Below are 23745 nucleotides of genomic sequence, written 5' to 3' on the forward strand. Positions count from 1 at the left end.
AAAATAACATACAAATCATTATACTGAATAAACCAAAACGAAGAGGTACATACAATCTTCAAATATGTGTTCAAACTGTACTGAAAACACGATGATTTTTAAAGATGGGACTGACTTGAGTTAACTGCAGTTTGAAATATCAAAGAGTCATAAGACTGCAAATCTGATAATTAGTGCATACATCATTTTAGTATAAGAAATTTTAAAAAGAACGATTTTTAGATACTTGTAACGAAGTTCAAGTCTTTTTTTTTTTACCAATGAGTTAATTCCGGGGATTATTTACAGTTGTTCAGCTTATAAGTTACGTTTGTTGTACCAGAAAAATCAAGTCAAATTTAAACGATAAGAATGTCTTTTCTTTCAAATTATGTTGATAAAGCTTCAGGGTGACATTTTATCGCACTTGTTTTATTGTGTATTTAAAATAGTTGCGGTAAGTTTGATTCATCATCCCCTTATCCTTATTTGGTATTTAAAAAAAAAAGGATTCGCTCTTCTATAAATGTTATGCCATTTATACTATTTATTCTTTACATTAAACTTACATCCAGACGCTTTCATTTTTCTTGCATAATCACGTGCTTTTTGTTTGTTCTCTGTGTTAGCTGACAATAATGTCTTCTGCCACAATTTTGCACGTGTACTAAACTCCATGATGTTGAATTGATCACCTTCGTGTAGGTCCTGCAATATGCTATCCATGGCATCTCTTTGTTGTTGGATTTTAGTGCCAGACATCGATGAACTTACATCTAAGATAAATAACACGTCTTTTGGTATAGGATCCATACCTTCTGGTGCAAAGAAATGTACAAAATACCCATCTACAACCTGTGAAAATATGATTTTCAATTGTGCGTTTTGTAAAACTTGTAATAATTTAGAATTATTCATTTATTTTTATAACATTCTGTCAAATTAACTTCATGAATATCCCTATTAAATCACAAAGATGCAATTGAAATTAAAAATTCAAATTGTTAAAGGTGAAAAGACTGAAAAAGTTTCAACAACAAAAAAAATCAACATAAATCAAGGTTTCATTCAAATAGCAACAACAAGAAGTAATAAGATAAGCCTACAACACGGACATGAAAAAAAACCAGAATATTACTAAATCTGCAACAGTGAAACGCAAATTCAACAGAATTTTAATTAAATTGCAATTCAAATAGTTATTCTTTTTATCGTTTGCTTATCCAATTAATCGAAAATCATATAGAGCATTACTATATATAATAATCATGGGGTCATACGTAAAACAAGCATGTGTCCTAAGTACACGGATGCCCCACTCGCACTATCCTTTTTCTATGTTCAGTGGACCATGAAATTGGGGTAAAAACTCTAATTTGGCATTTGAATTAGAAAGATCATATCATAGGGAACATGTGTACTAAGTTTCAAGTTGATTGGACTTCAACTTCAAAAACTACCTCGACCAAAAACTTTAACCAAAACTTTAACCTGAAGCGGGACGAACGGACGGACGGACGGACGGACGGACGGACGAACGGACCCACAGACCAGAAAACATAATGCTCCTTTACTATTATAGGTGGGGAATAAAAAACAATAAGTGGAGTCTTATATAACGACAAGTATTTACAGAACGCAATTGAATTGATTATAGTTTTACCATGACTTCACCAGCGTCAAATTTTCTCTGGACATCATACTCGACAACAAACAATCCTGATATTCCCTGGTCAGACATCTGTTTCTGGTCATCGGCGGTCGGGGCATAATGAATAGTGGCAGACTTCGATGTTGGTCGGTCAATAACAGCCAAAGCGTTTTTCCCTTCTGTGTAAGTAAGAAAATGGATTGATTCGGTTAAAAAAGTAAAGACACATTTATAGTATTTAATATAATAATTATATCCATCTAATGTATTTGCAATCTTGACTATTGCCTTAGAACAAATGTTGGAAACATTGGATGGTTGAAAGATAAAGGCCTATTGTCATGGTGGTCCTGCTAGTTTCCAACTTCCGAAGCAAGGTTGTCGGCTCTCCGGACATTCCCGAAGTCCTGCGTTTATGAGCTTCGGTCCTTGCTTGGAAGTTGGCTAGTTTCGTGAGGCTTTTAATCGCTAACGAGGAAAACAGACAGATCTGACAAATATTCTTCTAACGTACAAACGAAATACATATGAATATACCAAATAACTATGGTACTTCAAAAATGATATTGCTTCAGAGGTACAAAAATGTATAAATATGGCCTTCAACACTGTATAGGTGACTATGTCATATCTTAAGCTTTAAAATGTCCTTTGTCTTCAAAAAACGCGTTCAAAGCATTCTCTAAGAAATAAATATCATGATAGATCATCAAACTACTTTGGCACTCTTACTATTTTATATAGTACATGTCAGTACTATGCAAATGTACGAAAAAGGGATATTTTGGGTATACGACAACAAAAAACCAAATGATTGACACAAAAACCAAACTACAAATGTATACATTTGTACTAAGTCTAATATTTTCCCTGTCAGAGCCTTAGAAACCGACTATACATTATGTCTTTTTCTCAATGTTGATGGCCGTTTGATTGTCTATAACTGCTTACATCCACTTCATTTAAACGGAAATGGATATATACTTGTCTCATTGGAAATCATACCACACCTCCTTGTTTGTATTTCCACTGGAAATCCAACATATTATCATGAGCGTAACAAATGTAATCTTAAATGTATGTAATTATATACTTCACGACTGATATCTTATGCTTTATAATTCTTTCCTATCTAAACCGTTGCGAAATATAATCTACCGACTTCCACCTTAAAGAAAAACTATTTACCATTGGCATCGGAAATAATATCATTTCGGAGTGGAGGCACTGAGATCTTAGTAATGTCTCTTGACTCCTGAAGATACACGTCAATTTGGAAATCCTCCACAATCTGCCCTGGGTCTACATATATTATATGCTCATATTCCTCATATACACGCTCTAATAATTCTTGGTAAGTAAGGTTAAAGGTCACTTTACTCTCGGCTGCTATGTTTACATCAACACTAAAACGATTGGTATGTCTAGGTCTGCAATTGAATGAAATGCAAATAAATTAATAAACGAATGATATGTAAATACCAATTACACAAAAACATGTCTTTTGATATCTCAATCTGCCTCCTATACCTCTTGACAATTTAGAAAAACAAACACACAATAAAACGCACAGTAAAACTCAGTTTAAGAGAAGTGCGAGTACGATGTCAGAATTGGTAAGAAAAGCAACTGATCAAAATGACAATGATGCATAAATTAACAAAGGACTACTAGAAGTTGAACGCAAGTGTTTTGGGATCCAATGCCTTAAAAAAAAATTAAAACTGATTTTTTTTTAAAAGAACTTTTCAAAATTAAATACTTTATTCAAGGCATAATATAATGATATCTACACAAAAGTGATATAAATAGTCATTTTAAGTGTGTACTTACTTCTGTGACACATGTCCAGCACTTTGACCCCTTTTCTTTGCTGTATCATATTTCTCTTTCGCTTTCGCTTTTTCGTTGATTTCTCCAGGATATGTCCGTCCATCGATTTCCCTGAAATTTAAGAGCAGTTTGTTATAGGAGAAAATCCTAGTAAAATTAAAATATAAATGTTGATAATTATGTTTTCCTTCAGACTGCGTAAAAAACCAATCTTAATTCATGATTATAAACCTGTCAAGTTATTCTATATTGCAACATATTTTCGTTTTTTTCAAAAATTAAAATGTTGGCTGTACGTTAAGATTTTATATTTATTTTGACGAGTAGGAGGAATTGCTTTAACGCCGAGTCGCACTTATTACATACTGGTCAATGTGATATATATTTGGATTTCGTATTGCTAAGTATTTTTTCTTCTTCATTGTTTTTGTATATTGCTGTTATTCTTTTCTTTTGAGCCATAGCCTTGCCAGATTATTTTCGACATGAGTTTGAATGTTCCTTAAGTATCTTTCGCCTCTTCTCTCTAATCATTATAGCAGTTATAATTGCCTTTTATTTCTTGTCTCTAACTTTAGATATAATCTATTATAGTTCAAAAGGAAAACTTACATGATGAATTCTGTAATAAAAGCTGCATCGGGAAGGGTGACTTCAAAATGTGCTTCAATTGGAGTCTTCGCACTGTTAGCTACTTTGCTTGTTACTAAGGTTGTTGCAAATCGGAATTTTACATCAGATTTTATGTGCATATAATATATTCTAGGATTCTGAAGAAAAAATATTAATTACATAAATTCTAAAGCCATTGCATGCTTATCTGTTGTCAAAACGCTTGATTCTATCAACATATAATAAAAAAAAATGAGCAAAAACAAAAAAAAGTATGAAAATTGAAGACAAAACCTAAATCAACTTAACTGATTGGTTCCATGTTATTTAGTATAAATACAATCTAAATATAGATACACATACACGTCCAGTCATCACGAACCCGAAAATATTAATAAAAATTGGTCACCATTTTTTAGCCCAAAAAATCAACAGCAAAAATTAATGTACAATCGAATAAATATTAGAAAATGTAAAATGACATTGAAAGTTTTTTTCCGTAACTTAATAGGTATCAACACATAATTCGATTGTACTCTTTTTATTTTATTCTTTGGCTATAACTCAGATTTCTTTCCTTTTCTCAAAGTGTCAAGTTCAGGTATCAGTTCTGTCACTTATTTAAATAACGTGAGCAAATTGAGGAAGCTTTGCACAATAAGTAGGTTTAAAAATGCATTTACCTTTTATTGGTATTATTTGAATATTTTAGCATATACAAAGATACTGACAGTAACATATCACAGGGTACTGAAAAAAATCTGCTCTAGGACTTCCTTAAACCAGGGACTTTCTACACTAGACTGTCCCTGCTCAAACTTTGCATGTGCCTGTAATATGTCCATGTAGTATGTACAAATGTAACCATATATTCTTCTATATGTACAAATACATGATTCAGTGCTTTTAAAATTACGTAGCTTCAATCCTATATTTTGGGGGAGGGGGTCAAATGTGACATTTCCAAATGTATTTTTTGGACATGTTCCTTTATTCGTGATTAAAGAACTACTTACATGGTGTTTATCATATTACTAGAGCTGTGTACTGGTACACGCATGTAGTATAAATGACGATAAACATATTTGAAGTGCAGTACGTATTGACATTTTATAACAGTTATTATAGTCATTTTACCCAATTTCGTAAATCATAAACATGAAATTGTATTTATAATGAAAAGTTCAAAGATAATTATACTTCATGGAGTAGTTTCATATTACTAAATATTTGTAGATGGTCAGTTTCCATGACAACAAAAACTTTTTTCAAATAATTTATTCGTCGTCACAACTATTGTTCTACAATTATTTTCTTTAACGACGTTTTCACTCAAATGTCATAAAAACTCGTTAAAATGTGTGTAATAATAGTAGCATTGAGTTTTTGAGATATCATATATACTAGTATATATTGAAATTTCTAGTTTCAGGTTACACTAAAAGTTAAAGTTGAACAGAGAAGAGGTAATGAAAATATAATATTATGAAATGTAATTTAATACTCAGTTGTCATTTTCTGAAGAAAACTTTTAAAACACATTGTTGTTATTCTTTTAATTGAATAGTGTAGACCCGAAATCAAATGTCAATCCTGTTTCAGAACTGGTTTGTTTAACAGATAACCTTACATGTAAAGTACAATGTATACTTATATTATCATGGCTCTCAGTCTAAAATAAGGCATTTTAAACCGAATTGTCTTGATAGTTTATTTTGGTGTTTTTTTTCGAGCTAGGATTTCGCAGGACTTTTCATGATCATACATCAAAAAAGAGGTTCCTGCAAGCATTTTTTCCTTTATACGATTTATGTTATGTTTGTAAATATATGTTTACTGCATAAGCAGAAAGCATCCCGATTATTTTAATTAATAGCATAAAAAATTATCTCCTTCTAATAATATCTTAATATTTTAAAAAACGTAAAAAACATATTGAAATAAATGCGTTTATGTTCAACTTTACAAACATGATAAACATAAAAACGAAAACTTTGTTTACATGTTTTTAAATAATATTTTTCTTATCTGAAAAGGTCTAAAGGTTACCTTTCTCTTCTCTATGAGATGTGTCGTTTTGAATTACTATATTTACCTGCAGAGTTTCTGAATACCCAATTTGCATTATAAAGAAAGGAATCACTAAAAGTAAATTAAGAATTCCTGTCCCGTCCATGTTTGTTCACAAGTTATAAACAAATAGAATACATCATCTGAACTGTCGCCTACGTACAAAACAAATCCCAAACTAATAACACTTGTTTTCGGTTAAAATCTCTCAAGGACGTCGGTTTATAAATAGATCACTTATGAATATTGCACCTGCAGGTTTTCTTACTTGGTAGAGTATCGGATATTTATTTTTGAATTAAATTATATCTCAGTAAATTATACTGTTTATATCAGATTATATCTCTAACAAAGGGACATGATTTATTTTACATTGTCCTAGTTAAATCATACGACAGATGAATGTAATTATTGTTAGCTAAAGCCGAATAATATGTCACAGTTTAAGATGAATAGCCTAACAAAACATAGTATACTGTAGCTTCTATTCTGCGGGACATGATTATAACAGGTATTGCTTAGGGTTTTGGCCCTTATATACTATATTATTTAAAATTATTTTTTAGCTTGCATGGTCGAATTGCCATCTCTAGGGAAAACGGTACTATTTATTCTGCCATAGGCGACAATGTTAACATTTTCTAAATTTACCACTTTTTAAGATAAAAACCTGGATAAAACAGTTATATGTTGTGTTAGTACTTTATTACTCTGTTTTAAAAATTAAAGCCAAATAGTATCATGACCAACTTCCAACGGAGCTTGTTTATGTTATCCATGCCCACCGTCATTTTGCACCAAATTTATGAAATTTTGCAAGTCTTTTCGAATAATTCTCTAGAAAATATTTCAATAGGTTTTAAAATTTATATTGTAAATATACACACTGCAGTTATTCATAGATAAATAAAAAATATATTGTACCCTTACATCCAATCACAGCGCTCCTAATTTGACTTCCTTCACCTGCCTTGGGTACACAAAAGGCCAACCTAATGCTGGGAAAATTAAATACTACCGTTTTCCCTATACTGTGACATAAAGATATAAAGAATTCTTATGACATTATTAATGCAATACTGGGCTATTGTGAAAACCTTGGCTATAATAAATACTTGTATGTCCCCAGTACTTAAAGAAACATAGATCATTTTATGTGCCCACCCCTACATGCTGGTTTACCTCATTCTCTACTTCTTTCAGAAAAGCCTTAATAAACAACCTGTATCCAATCATATCTTATCTTATTTAAAAAGAAGGATAAATAGTTCCATTTAAACAGATAAAATGGACAGTTCCATTCAATTTGTATTCATTTTATCAAAAATTTACAAGAAATGCACAAATTCAAGATTTTTCATACTAATCTCCATTCCATGCTTTAGTATATGCCATATTGTGGTTAAAAATTTAAGAGCTTGTTATAAAATCTATTATTCTGTCTTGAGATGATGAAAACAAAGATATTAGACACTTTAAACATTAAATATGCAAACTACTCAGCTGTAAAGTTGCCTTTGTTGCCTGTATTAATCAATGAAAAAGCTGAATTATGTCCCTTGGGAGTATTAATTTCCAACAAAAGTCCTTTCAAACAGTAGGAAATGAAAAATTATTTATGTCTGATATAATAAAAGAAAGAAATTACAAAATGAAGCACTTTTGAAATATTTGCTGCATGCATTATCAAGAATGTGAACAATTCTTTACACAGGAGAGTATAAATTCTATGTAAATTTAGCCTCAAGTGGGCCTCTTTTTTTCTTAGATGAACAATTCTAACACTGAAAATGCTTTCAATGTGACCAAATATTGCCTAATTCCATAAACAGTACAAACTAAACCAGACAATTTCCCATTTTAATAGATTATGTTTACAGAAATATCCAAGTTATACATTTAGGGAATTACGCAGCAAAAAAGGCAAACATTTCAGTAAAAAATATTTGTCGCGACTTGAATTCTGGTGTTTCCAATTGAAAAAATCATTGCGAAAGGTGAAATCAAATACAAAAGAACTATAATATGGTGCATTTTACACAATACAGTTAATATTGATATCCTAGAATAAAGTTTTATATCATTACCAATCAATTTGACCTATCATGATGACTCAGCACTTTTCTCAACACAGTATTGGTCTCAGTCAAAAATTTCTATTCTTTGTGATAAAAATCAAATGTACTAATCAAAAGCTTCAAAATAGTATAAAAGAAATGAAGTTTGAGTGACTTTGATTTCCCTTGCTATCTTCAGTATAGGGAAAACGGTACTATTTATTCTGCCATAGGCGACAATGTTAACATTTTCTAAATTTACCACTTTTTAAGATAAAAACCTGGATAAAACAGTTATATGTTGTGTTAGTACTTTATTACTCTGTTTTAAAAATTAAAGCCAAATAGTATCATGACCAACTTCCAACGGAGCTTGTTTATGTTATCCATGCCCACCGTCATTTTGCACCAAATTTATGAAATTTTGCAAGTCTTTTCGAATAATTCTCTAGAAAATATTTCAATAGGTTTTAAAATTTATATTGTAAATATACACACTGCAGTTATTCATAGATAAATAAAAAATATATTGTACCCTTACATCCAATCACAGCGCTCCTAATTTGACTTCCTTCACCTGCCTTGGGTACACAAAAGGCCAACCTAATGCTGGGAAAATTAAATACTACCGTTTTCCCTATACTGTGACATAAAGATATAAAGAATTCTTATGACATTATTAATGCAATACTGGGCTATTGTGAAAACCTTGGCTATAATAAATACTTGTATGTCCCCAGTACTTAAAGAAACATAGATCATTTTATGTGCCCACCCCTACATGCTGGTTTACCTCATTCTCTACTTCTTTCAGAAAAGCCTTAATAAACAACCTGTATCCAATCATATCTTATCTTATTTAAAAAGAAGGATAAATAGTTCCATTTAAACAGATAAAATGGACAGTTCCATTCAATTTGTATTCATTTTATCAAAAATTTACAAGAAATGCACAAATTCAAGATTTTTCATACTAATCTCCATTCCATGCTTTAGTATATGCCATATTGTGGTTAAAAATTTAAGAGCTTGTTATAAAATCTATTATTCTGTCTTGAGATGATGAAAACAAAGATATTAGACACTTTAAACATTAAATATGCAAACTACTCAGCTGTAAAGTTGCCTTTGTTGCCTGTATTAATCAATGAAAAAGCTGAATTATGTCCCTTGGGAGTATTAATTTCCAACAAAAGTCCTTTCAAACAGTAGGAAATGAAAAATTATTTATGTCTGATATAATAAAAGAAAGAAATTACAAAATGAAGCACTTTTGAAATATTTGCTGCATGCATTATCAAGAATGTGAACAATTCTTTACACAGGAGAGTATAAATTCTATGTAAATTTAGCCTCAAGTGGGCCTCTTTTTTTCTTAGATGAACAATTCTAACACTGAAAATGCTTTCAATGTGACCAAATATTGCCTAATTCCATAAACAGTACAAACTAAACCAGACAATTTCCCATTTTAATAGATTATGTTTACAGAAATATCCAAGTTATACATTTAGGGAATTACGCAGCAAAAAAGGCAAACATTTCAGTAAAAAATATTTGTCGCGACTTGAATTCTGGTGTTTCCAATTGAAAAAATCATTGCGAAAGGTGAAATCAAATACAAAAGAACTATAATATGGTGCATTTTACACAATACAGTTAATATTGATATCCTAGAATAAAGTTTTATATCATTACCAATCAATTTGACCTATCATGATGACTCAGCACTTTTCTCAACACAGTATTGGTCTCAGTCAAAAATTTCTATTCTTTGTGATAAAAATCAAATGTACTAATCAAAAGCTTCAAAATAGTATAAAAGAAATGAAGTTTGAGTGACTTTGATTTCCCTTGCTATCTTCAGTATAGGGAAAACGGTACTATTTATTCTGCCATAGGCGACAATGTTAACATTTTCTAAATTTACCACTTTTTAAGATAAAAACCTGGATAAAACAGTTATATGTTGTGTTAGTACTTTATTACTCTGTTTTAAAAATTAAAGCCAAATAGTATCATGACCAACTTCCAACGGAGCTTGTTTATGTTATCCATGCCCACCGTCATTTTGCACCAAATTTATGAAATTTTGCAAGTCTTTTCGAATAATTCTCTAGAAAATATTTCAATAGGTTTTAAAATTTATATTGTAAATATACACACTGCAGTTATTCATAGATAAATAAAAAATATATTGTACCCTTACATCCAATCACAGCGCTCCTAATTTGACTTCCTTCACCTGCCTTGGGTACACAAAAGGCCAACCTAATGCTGGGAAAATTAAATACTACCGTTTTCCCTATACTGTGACATAAAGATATAAAGAATTCTTATGACATTATTAATGCAATACTGGGCTATTGTGAAAACCTTGGCTATAATAAATACTTGTATGTCCCCAGTACTTAAAGAAACATAGATCATTTTATGTGCCCACCCCTACATGCTGGTTTACCTCATTCTCTACTTCTTTCAGAAAAGCCTTAATAAACAACCTGTATCCAATCATATCTTATCTTATTTAAAAAGAAGGATAAATAGTTCCATTTAAACAGATAAAATGGACAGTTCCATTCAATTTGTATTCATTTTATCAAAAATTTACAAGAAATGCACAAATTCAAGATTTTTCATACTAATCTCCATTCCATGCTTTAGTATATGCCATATTGTGGTTAAAAATTTAAGAGCTTGTTATAAAATCTATTATTCTGTCTTGAGATGATGAAAACAAAGATATTAGACACTTTAAACATTAAATATGCAAACTACTCAGCTGTAAAGTTGCCTTTGTTGCCTGTATTAATCAATGAAAAAGCTGAATTATGTCCCTTGGGAGTATTAATTTCCAACAAAAGTCCTTTCAAACAGTAGGAAATGAAAAATTATTTATGTCTGATATAATAAAAGAAAGAAATTACAAAATGAAGCACTTTTGAAATATTTGCTGCATGCATTATCAAGAATGTGAACAATTCTTTACACAGGAGAGTATAAATTCTATGTAAATTTAGCCTCAAGTGGGCCTCTTTTTTTCTTAGATGAACAATTCTAACACTGAAAATGCTTTCAATGTGACCAAATATTGCCTAATTCCATAAACAGTACAAACTAAACCAGACAATTTCCCATTTTAATAGATTATGTTTACAGAAATATCCAAGTTATACATTTAGGGAATTACGCAGCAAAAAAGGCAAACATTTCAGTAAAAAATATTTGTCGCGACTTGAATTCTGGTGTTTCCAATTGAAAAAATCATTGCGAAAGGTGAAATCAAATACAAAAGAACTATAATATGGTGCATTTTACACAATACAGTTAATATTGATATCCTAGAATAAAGTTTTATATCATTACCAATCAATTTGACCTATCATGATGACTCAGCACTTTTCTCAACACAGTATTGGTCTCAGTCAAAAATTTCTATTCTTTGTGATAAAAATCAAATGTACTAATCAAAAGCTTCAAAATAGTATAAAAGAAATGAAGTTTGAGTGACTTTGATTTCCCTTGCTATCTTCAGTATAGCGAAAACGGTACTATTTATTCTGCCATAGGCGACAATGTTAACATTTTCTAAATTTACCACTTTTTAAGATAAAAACCTGGATAAAACAGTTATATGTTGTGTTAGTACTTTATTACTCTGTTTTAAAAATTAGAGCCAAATAGTATCATGACCAACTTCCAACGGAGCTTGTTTATGTTATCCATGCCCACCGTCATTTTGCACCAAATTTATGAAATTTTGCAAGTCTTTTCGAATAATTCTCTAGAAAATATTTCAATAGGTTTTAAAATTTATATTGTAAATATACACACTGCAGTTATTCATAGATAAATAAAAAATATATTGTACCCTTACATCCAATCACAGCGCTCCTAATTTGACTTCCTTCACCTGCCTTGGGTACACAAAAGGCCAACCTAATGCTGGGAAAATTAAATACTACCGTTTTCCCTCTAAACGTCCGTCGTCGTCATGATCAATATATTGCAAAAAAGATTTTTATGCTTTCAATTTTGCAAATAAGTGACCGTCAGTTAAAAAAAAAGAATATAACAGTGAAATGCAAGTACATGTAATTGTTTACATGCACGAATAAGAGTATAATCAAAATATATAAGTATACGAAAATGTTCGGAGTTTTTATTATCATGTGCCAACTCAACCATATACTTGTGTAAGTTGTAGAATAGGGACAATTAAGAGCTTATCAAATTTCATAGATAATTCTATTTCTCAAAACAAGTGAATGTGCCTTCTTCCAATACCTGAATACCATATCACAAACAAAAAACTCTTGATATTAGTATGCTCAAACGGATTCGGAAACGATTTAAGAAAGAAAACCTATCGAATTTTGATATTAACAGGTCTTGAGAATTCATATGAAAGTGTTTAATAACAATTTTAATAACTGATCCCTTTAGTCAAAACGTTGTTCAGTGCTACACACTGCTGTTGATGGCAGTTGCGACAGATACAATAATTTATGTATATTGCAAAAACAAAATAACACGAAGGTAAAAGAACACGAAGTAATTCGTTTTGAAAAAATCGTAGCTTTTCTTCCAACAAAATCTAGGTGTTTTTTATGCCCCACCTACGATAGTAGAGGGGCATTATGTTTTCTGGTCTGTGGCTCCGTTCGTTCGTTCGTCCGTCCGTTCGTTCGTCCTACTTCAGGTTAAAGTTTTTGGTCAAGGTAGTTTTTGATGAAGCTGAAGTCCAATCAACTTATAACTTGGTACACTTGTTGCTTATGATATGATCTTTCTAATTTTAAAGCCAAATTATACTTTTGACCCCAATTTCACGGTCCATTGGACATAGAAAATGAAAGAGGGAGTTTCAGGTTAAAGTTTTTGGTCAAGGTAGTTTTTGATTAAGCTGAAGTCCAATCAACTTGAAACTTAGTACACTTGTTGCTTATGATATGATCTTTCTAATTTTAAAGCCAAACTAGACTTTTGACCCCAATTTCACGGTCCATTGAACATAGAAAATGAAAGTGGGAGTTTCAGGTTAAAGTTTTTGGTCAAGGTAGTTTTTGATTAAGCTGAAGTCCAATCAACTTGAAACTTAGTACACTTGTTGCTTATGATATGATCTTTCTAATTTTAAAGCCAAACTAGACTTTTGACCCCAATTTCACGGTCCATTGAACATAGAAAATGAAAGTGGGAATTTCAGGTTAAAGTTTTTGGTCAAGGTAGTTTTTCATGAAACTGAAGAATAATCAACTTGAAACTTAGTACACTTGTTGCTTATGGTATGATCTTTCTAATTTTAAAGCCAAATTAGACTGTTGACCCCAATTTCACGGTCCACTTAACATAGAAAATGAAAATGGAAGTTTCAGGTTAAAGTTTTTGGTCAAGGTAGTTTTTGATGAAATTGAAGTCAAATTAACTTGAAACTTAGTACACATGTTTCCTATAGTATAATCCTTCTAATTTTAATGCCAAATTAGATTTTTACCTTATTTCACGGTCCATGGAACATGGAAAATGATTGAGTGGGGCATCCGTGTACTTTGGACACATTCTTGTTTTAAGAGTGACTGTTCTTACAAGTTGCTAAATCTGTCAAAATTTAGGGTTTTGAATGTAAATTTTGATTCAAAATTGAGTTTCAAAAAATAGTTTCCTGTTTTTGAACGTAATTTGACGGTTTTCGTTGTTGCGAAACACAAAGATTGTCCCGACAAATAAAAAAATACCCATAATATATGATTAACGGTTTTTGTTGTTGCAAAATACAAAGATTGTCCCGACAAAGAAAAATACACATCAGATGAATGGTCGGTGCTTAACCAAATATTTCCCCAAAACATACATGTAAGTACCAAAATGACATTTTTGTGCCCATTTATAAATTGCCCATTGCCTATATGATGCTGTAATTAAAAATTCTTTAAAATAGAATAAGATTATTAACTCATGCAGTTTTATGTAATATGTGTAGCTTACAGTATGTGCCTTTTCAGCGCACAAGTTGAAAGTTCATTAACCTATTTATATATGTAATATGTAAGCAATTATAACACTAGTTGGATTTCCCTTGAAACAGTAAATAACATGGAATTCCCACAATCACAACTGCAATGCAGACAAGTGCTACTTCAAATAAAAATTACATGAAGGTCAGGAAGTATCTTTACTGTATACGTACGTTACGTACTACTAACCTCACTTACACTGATAGCTGGGACATTGAAAAGATATAGAGTGACATTATACCAGACAGCTTCAGCCTCATTTGCTTTATTGGATGAAGAGGGTTTTCCAGTTTGATTGAGTGGACATGGTGGTACCGCTAGAATCTCCAACAAGTCAAAAACATTTAAAGATAGTCGGTTGTTTGTCCAGTATTTAAAAGCAGTATATTTGTTAGTCCGAGATTACTCTGTAGTCCAACGGCTGTTTTCCCAAACACGGCCCAGTTTGCAGAGGCGGATGCAGGAATTTTCGAAAGGGGGGGTGCTAACCCAGGTAACCCAGGGCAAAGGGGGGGGGGGTGCAAAACATATGTCCCGATACAAATGCATTGATCGGCAAAAATAAAGGGGGGTGCGCACCCCCGGAACCCCCCCCCCCCCCCTCGATCCGCCACTGGTTTGTCTTGCAAAACAGCCGTTAAACGTTAGAGTAATCTCGGACTATATATTTGTTTGCACGCATATTGAATATTTAGAGAGTAAACCAACCTTATATGGCAAAAAATAAAGTGTTTCATATGAACAGTTTTCATGGTTATTATTATATCCGAATTTATTAATCTCGATTCCATCCTTCTCTATATGTACCCTGAACCTTACATGTAACCGTGTCTTCGACATGTTTGCTTTAAGACATCACTTGCCTTTCTCACTTTTAATATTTTCTAACGTTGGACCGAGAAGCTTGCTCAACCAATTAAGATGTATTATGGGAAAACATCTTAAAGTTGTACCAAAGAAGAAAAACTCGGAAGTGGTCTCTGAAGAGACAGACTTGATACGTAAATAATTACTATTTAATAAATAATAGGATAACCTAATTTGTACACTTTAAAGATGATAATCACATGAATGACACGGAAGGCAAGTATCATCTTAAAATTAAGAAGTTTTAAGAGTTACTGTAAGTGCTTAGTATCATCAGATGACCATTATAACACACATATTCACGACGAGAATAAAACAATCACGAAGTTACTGCACAAGTCGTCGAAATAATTTACTTTGAGACATCACGGAAATTTTTGTGTGCTAGTGCAATCGTCGTATAATCAAATATAAACTAAAATTTCCATTGATGCAAATGGTTGATATAAACCTTTAATCTGGATTTAAAAAAAATTAAAATGAGAGGGGGGTGAAAAAAAGATCTTTTAATACTGACGAAAAGAAAGGCGTCTATATATTTTTCAGCAGATATATTGTCTGCTTATATGTATCTAACTATCTATAATCCCATTTTACCCGTTTAACGAGGTTTATATATCCTTTTTAACAGTATTTTTGCACAATATTTGTAATTGCGTATTTTTTTCTCTGTTTTGTTGTTGTGTCATTTGTCATTTCAAGACGATCCGATACTGTTAAGTTGTGATTAAGATCAGCTGATAACAAAATTGTTTTTCTCCTTGATTTTTCTTCAATGACACCTTGATTTAAAAAGAACTGCATCTGTTTATTTCCGAATGTATGACTCATTCGAGTATAACTGAAACATTAGCCACAGTGACTTGGAACAGATTTGACATAATTAACGTATGTGGGTTTTTTTTCTCGTATTTTTGTTGTCTAAGTCATCTGTAAGAGTTGGATCGCATTTCCCCACACCTATTGGTACCCATTAGACTTTTGCAATTAACGGGAAATAAAAAAAAATCAGGTCAATATGGCAATACAATCATTTCATATGGACCTTTCAAATAAATAGTGTTAAAAAAGGAGACCGTATGAGATATCTGCGGTTGTCCAAACTGTTTCGTAATTGATGTTGCTTCCAGGCGGTAATTACAGAGAACAGCTATCTGTAGATCATACATACCATGAGTACATTGATATCGCGAGGAATCGTGAAAAGCAGGTATTTCTATTACGCAACAAGTTTGATTACACTGTCTTAACAACTATGAGGATGGTTGATGTAGTTCTTGATAAACACGTGAATAACCGAATTCTATGACATTGGAAAACCTGTTTGTAAGAAAATTTATAGGAAAAACCTCAACTGCAATTTCTTTGATGTTGTTAACCTGCTGAGTAAATAATTTATTTCTGAAGATGTAAAAATAAATTTAAGAAGTGTTTGTGTACCGATAACATGGATAACATTTGTCGCGGCAAGCACGTAATTGATGCTGTCATGAATAAACCAAAATTCCTATGTGTATACATTTTGTAAGAATAAAAAAATGCTGGGATATACATAAATGTATCATTTCATATAGTTTTTAATTCAGACACGATTTTTTTGTTCCTAAATAATTACATTAGATGTATGGTTCATTGATTGGCTTACAGCAATTTCGCGTCATTCTGAAATTAATATTCATTACACAATGAAGATGACACGAGGTCCCACAATAAAGTGCAGAGGCGGATCCAGGGGGTGGTCATCCGGTGCCGGTGACCACCCCCTGGGTTTGCAAAAATGGTGCACCATGTACCAAAAAATGGTGCACCATGAACATTTTGAAAAATAAATTCGTCGATCAAATCAATTTGTCTATCGTAATCACCAGTCATTAAGTTGTCATTACTTACCTTAAGGCTAAATACATGTACCTTGACAGGTATGTTTATGCAATAAACATGTAATCAACAATCGCTAATTACTTGGTCGATTTCTTCGATGTTAAGGTGTAAAAATGAAGAGACAGTCCTCAATCTTTGATGTTTTTAGCAGGTAATTTATACTTTTTTTTACATTACGTTTATCTAAATTTTTAAAGTTTGTATAATAACTTTTCTCGACCAATAATATTTTTTTACTGTGATGCCAAAATTCAAAAATAATTTTAAAGTTTTAAAGTCACATAAATAAACATTAAATGTTCGAACGCTCACATTCACAACGTGTTACACTCGTTGTGCAAACAATTTTGAGAATTGCACATATATTGGTATAATCAAGGAGGTTATAATATAACCTCCTTGGTATAATCAAGTTTGTTGCATTTTTTAATGGTTTCAGCAGCTGACTTTGGCAATGTATCTGTGGTATGTTTCCAGAAATGCAACCACCTATCTACTTCCGAAGAAATTCCAATTGGACTAGGCATGTCAGAGTGATAAAAATCAAGAAACGGTTTAATGTTCTCGAGTATTACATGAGCGTGTTGTTCTCAAAATTGTTTGCACAATGAGTGTAACAAGTTAATTAAAGTGCACAGGTAAAATAAAGATAAACTTGATAAAAATCGTGTTTTTATGATACTAGCTAAAATAAATTTGATTATATATATTGAATGCTTATTTTTGTAACTTCATAGGGGTGTAAAAGCGTTGACCGTGCGCACATTTTTAGAATGAGGCGCTTCCGCGCATCATACAAAATGTACTTCGATTAACACTTTTACAACCCAATGAAGTTACAAAAAGAAGCATTCAATTCTGAAATAAACGCACTCCGAACTAGATAATTCTAACAATTATTAAACAAGAAAAAATACAAATTAATAACACATTATACAAAGCTGAAGATCGTATGAGGGCTTCTAGGGTCCCCCTTTAATGAGTGACAAAGTGTAAAACAATTCAAATGAGAAAAAACATCTGCTATTTACTTTTATTACGGCAGAATTTTATTCCAAAGATATTTACAAAATTATCTTACCAATTGTTCGGCGAATACTTTAGAGTGTAGAATGATACAACTCGTAACTGTCCAAAACACTAAAGTCCCGATCATCGCAAAGATTTATGAAAATATCACTAATGATGAAAACTTCGAAGTTGGATGATTTTGATGGTGTTTATATATTTCACAATGTATAGTCTATATTCGTGATAAATTGTGACCACGATCAGCCTTTATGTGTCATGGTAATTAGTAGATGTGATTTATCCATTGTCATGATTTTAAATGTTAAGATTATTATCATGCGTTTTAATCAATTACAATAAATATTTAAATGACACCTTTAAAATTTATTAGTTTTGAACCGGGTGCCCTGTGCACCCAGCAAATATTATTTGTCAATTATTGGATGAGGAATCTAAATAAACATTCAATTTAATGTTTTCCGCATCGAATAATTTTCAACGAATGTATCTTTTACACGGCCGACACTCGGCTAACCGAGAGATTGGTCGGTTAATCTATATTGAGTATGCGGCTATATCGGCGGTTGATCTGTTAGTCGGGTTGGCTAAAGTCTGTTAATCAGGCTTGAGTTCAATATCGTAGGAGCTACGTAGCGGCTACGTAGCTCCTACGATATTGAACTACGTAGCTGCTATCAATATCTATGTAGTAGCTAGTCTATAGCTTCACGTTCAATAGTCAAAATCTACGTAAGACTATCGAGAAAATCATTGAAAGTTCAGCATGTTTCATTGTATAACTTTTTAAATATATTTTTATCATAAAAATGATTCACTGTCTAACAAAACAGTTCAATGTACTGAATCCAGTGGTGTAATTATTTTTGTTCTTGCTACGATGTACGATCTATAAAATGAAAAGGCGGGTTACTCATCAATAAATTTATTCACATTTTACACACACAAAATGTACACAAAATGACACGTTGGTTGAATTTACTTGCATGCAATATTTTGAACATTGAAAAAAGACAGACATTATGTTTGTTAATCATATTGATATCATTGTGTGAAAAATCTACACGAAAATCTGTATTTTGGTGACATTAATCAATCTTTATTTAAAACCTGGTCTGTTAATGGGTCGGTTGTATAAAACCCGATCTGTTATTTGGTCTGTTAAGAGTTATGAATGGCAATAACAGTATAATTTTATTGCTATATGGGGTGTTGTCGGATCAAATTTGTATGGGTAGGTTCAAGACGAGCGGCTAAAATATACGGAAACAACACATGAACAATGAAACATAAAATATACGGAAACAACACATGAACAATGAACAATTTAGGTAGCACTCCACAGTTAGAAAAAAAAATTAAAAATGAGCCACAAAATGTTTTATCATCTATTCCTGGATTTCTAATACATTAACCCAACTGTTTGTGTTGTACATGTGCATATGTATGTAATCAATATCTTCCATAGATTTGATTTTCAAAAGTTAAAAGGGTGAAAAATAATGTTATGTGTATCCATGGCAACACTCTGCATTTATTTACCATAAAATATTGCAAAAAGGGGGGTGAACATGTCACATATTCCCCCGAAATTTTGATCAATGCCTTTGAGTGATACCTTTTTTAGAAACTGTTTACATTAATCTTCCTAATGATCAAATAAAAAATGAGTGTCTTCCGCCTAATATTTTCATAAAGTCTAATCACAAAGTTCGTGCGACAAAAAGTTGGAAAAAAACACAACAATAATTGCCGGACCAATGTATGGTATGGACATACAAATACGGACTGTCATACAGAAAACAGCCTATAATACATACATTACATAATCTTGATGTTCATATACACCCAATACGAAGGCTATTTTAATATTCAGCTATCCAAAAATGAATTTTATTGCACACTAGCTCTTATATTAACTACACACCTAACTGTGGAGTGCTACCTTAGACAATGGAAATTGAAAATTGATAAAAATGGTTTCAAAAAGTGTAATATTAATAAAAGTAATATTAATTTCATCCAAGAATGCGAGTCGCATATATCATATGGATTCTGGTTAATTGTCATGAATGACACCAATTTGTCATCTACATTGGTAACCAGTATAAAAATCAGAGATAAACGTCCGGCCCCTCATGGTATAAACGAGAATCTGGATGGAGACGCAAAATATAGAATAATAGATAAGGACAGTAGAGAGTGATGTATTGCTAAAAAAAAAGAGAAAAAATAATCATTGTTTAAGAATACAGACATGAAACACCCCTGAATGTTGTAACAGTAACGGATTGCGATGTACTCATATTGGTGACAAATGCTAGAGGTTATTATGCGGACCAATGCTGTTCTCCTCTGCACTTATGTAGAAAGGAACTTAACGGAATAAAATGAATTAAAACTTAAGATAACCATGATGTAGCTGCATTCGCTCCTTTCCATTTTGTAAACAACATATGATTAAGTAATAGAAGAAAAGAACCAATTGGATGATGCTGACGAATAAGGGTTTAACGTCTAGTGACAGATATCATGTAAATATGAGAACGACAACACGTTATATATACCATGTGTTGTATTAGAAAGACACTTTCAGTCGGATTTGAGAACGTGCTTCTTTGAACAGACACAAAAATTAAGGCTGATTGAAAACGTTAATAATAAATTCATGCATTTTCCAGCGGCCAATCCATATCACGCTATATTGAGGTGAACCCTTCAATAAAATGCAAAGAAAGTCATAATAAAAATGCCCTTACTAGAAGGATAATGTTGCACCGTATTGTCATTTTTTATTTACTCAAGAACATCTCATTCTTAACTTTTTCAATGGGAAAATATAAAGGTAGCAAAACTATTGTCGTGGCTAAATAACTCTTAACTGACACAATTTTAATTGTCCAACCCATTAACAAACTTAATTCCCATGATTTTCACTAAAACGTGGTATTATTCACGTTATATTACAATTATGAAATATTAACTAATGTCAAATTATTTTTTAGAACCCTTTAAATGATATCTAAAATTGTTTGTTTCGCCTTTTATTAAAAAAAATTGCTATGCGTATAGGCATAAATACTACATACTTGCGCGACGCCTTTTAGTTTTACTGAAAACTGCGCATACTATGAAATATTTTTACAGATGGAAAATGTTCTATGATAGATATCATTTTGTCAGACACTTTTCTTTTTTGGATTTGGTTCTTATAATATGCCAAAATTCTGTATATTTAATAGAATTTAACATTAAATTGTGCGTTTTACTCTTAACAGACGTATAACCAACCCCAATAACAGACCAATCGCCCATATAGCCGCATACTAAATATAGACTAACCGACCAATCTCTCGGTTAGCTGAGTTTCCGCTGTGTTTTAGTCTAAGTAAATAGTACATTGTCCACGCCATTTTACGATTGTATTTATAAATGTTTTGGAATAGTGATAAAAATTATGATTCTTTCGCTTACCAAAAAAATTTGTTTGTTTTTATTTTCGTTGCCAGACGGAAAATTTATTTTCATAGATATAATAATAATAATTCTTTATTCCGTAAGCAAATATACAGCTCATAGGATTAAATACATACACAAATTTAATACAGTTTACATAAACATATACAGCATTAATATATAGCGGAGTTTGGCATACAATTTACATTTGTAATAAAGGTACATAACAAAAATCAAGTGTTACGAATTTTCTTTGCTTCATACAGGTATTTACCCAGATTATTTAATTCTTTAATATTTCTTACAGATAGTAATTGAACTAATTTGAAAGTAGATGGGTTTCTATAATAATATATCTTAATATATTTACTTCTGACATTTACATATTTATCACACTCTAATAAAAAATGATATTCGTCTTCGATTACTTTCTTATTGCACATATTACAAACACGCTCATTTCTGGAAATATTAAAGTATCTTCCAGTTTCTACATTAAGTAAATGTGAATTGATTCTATATTTAGTTACATATGACTGGTATAAACTGTTCAATGGTCGATTCAAATAAAATTGCAAAGTATGTCCATCATGTATATATTGATATCAATTACATTTTGAAGTATTTTCAAAAAATGACAAGCCTTCAGCTATGTAATTATCAACAATTCTTTTTTTAAATTCATGCAAAAATAATTGACTATTTCCAACACTTTGTGCTAACCATATATCATTAAATCCATATCTGTTTAGTATGTCTCTTATTTTACAACTCCAATTGAGTTTATCATTCGGTTTAACAAAACTAGATTCGTACATGTCTTCATAAATACTACTAGTAATCAATATACAATTATTAGATTCTAATAACTTCAACCAGTAACGTACCATTCTTACATATCTATTTATATACAATGGTAAACGCCCAAGTTCAAAATACACCATATGGTTTACAGTTAGTTTTCTAACCTTCAAAATTCGTTTTAAATAGTACAAGTGAAGCGTTTCTATATCAGCTCCCTTATGGAAACCCCATATTTCACAACCATAATTCACAATACTTGTTACATATGTATCAAATAAGGATATCAAAGTCTCAGTGTTATAACAATCATCATAAATCTTACTCAATAAACAAAATGTAGCCTTTCTACCCTGTTCAGATAGTGTTTTCTGTGTTACAGTAAAAGTACCGTTATAGTTTAATAACAAACCAAGATATACAAACTGATCGCACATTTCTATCATTTTACCATTCAAATACCATTTTTCGTTTTCTTTCAGTACACCTTTGTTACGAAAAACAACTATTTTGGTTTTTCTTAAATTAATGTCAAGACCATTCTTGTATGAACTATCATATACAGTGACAATCATTTTTTGTAATTCAGAAATACTTTCGCTGAAGAGAACTGTATCATCAGCATACATAAAAAGATAGAGATTTAACAATTTTACTTCATATGGTTCTATTCCTTGTTTAATTAACTCAATTTCTATGTCATTTACATAAACTGCATATAAAAATGGTGATAATGATTCGCCTTGCATTAGGCCAACATTACAATGAAAGAAATCTGAAAATTCCCCATCTAATTTAACACAAGTTTTTAACTTAGAATACATTGATTTAATAAGATTCAGTAAATTTCCACTAATACCGCACTTTAACATTTTTTGCCATAAAACATAATGTGACACACTGTCAAAAGCTTTGACAAAATCAATAAAACAACGTCGTGTGTACCATATCCGGGGACAAATCCAAACTGCGCATCAGTCAATATGCTGTATTCTTTGCACCACTTTAATAGTCTTGTATTAATGACAGAAGTAAACAATTTCCCAACATGAGACACAAGCGAAATTCCTCTGTAATTTCCTGTATCATCAACTTGACCTTTTTTAAATAGCGGAACTAAAACACTCTTGACCCATATTTCAGGAAACCAACCGGTAATAAGTATTACGTTAAAAAGTTTACATAACAGTGGCAGTAGGGCAAATTTACACTCCTTCAAAAATTCATTTAATAGATTGTCGTAGCCTGTTGCTTTTTTAGTTTTCAATTTTTTCACACAAACATCAATTTCTTGCTCCGTAAAAGGTCGGTCCAATTCTTCATAAATGACTTCATTGTTGACTTCTACTTCCGGTCCGTCGTCAAATTCTTCTTTAGAAACTAAGTTTTTAAAATGCGTAACAAAATCGTTTAATTTTAAGTTGCTTTGTATGGCCTTTTTTCGTTTCCTGAATTTTCGATAAAAGTACTTAGGATTTGTTTTTCTCATAGA

The 23745-nt window shown here is 31.5% G+C and overlaps 1 protein-coding gene across 2 annotated transcripts in view; it reads right to left on the reverse strand.

The window, feature by feature from the left end:
• LOC139512853 (inter-alpha-trypsin inhibitor heavy chain H3-like) overlaps positions 1–18299 on the reverse strand; it is a 34087-nt gene extending 15788 nt beyond the window's left edge. The window contains exons 1-6 of one of the 2 annotated variants that reach the window (XM_071300794.1): positions 18049–18299; positions 4076–4233; positions 3464–3574; positions 2819–3060; positions 1643–1809; positions 549–834 (exon numbers count right to left, since the gene is read on the reverse strand). In XM_071300794.1, the coding sequence (XP_071156895.1) occupies positions 549–834; positions 1643–1809; positions 2819–3060; positions 3464–3574; positions 4076–4233; positions 18049–18123 (1039 nt within the window). In that variant the 5' untranslated portion in view covers positions 18124–18299. Of the gene's footprint in view, positions 1–548; positions 835–1642; positions 1810–2818; positions 3061–3463; positions 3575–4075; positions 4234–6170; positions 6655–18048 lie in introns of those variants that run through there. The other variant, XM_071300786.1, reaches the window with a different exon arrangement.
• Between the last annotated feature and the right edge of the window lie 5446 nt (positions 18300–23745).

This window comes from Mytilus edulis, chromosome 1, assembly GCF_963676685.1.
Source record: "Mytilus edulis chromosome 1, xbMytEdul2.2, whole genome shotgun sequence".
Classification (NCBI taxonomy): Eukaryota; Metazoa; Mollusca; class Bivalvia; order Mytilida; family Mytilidae; genus Mytilus; species Mytilus edulis.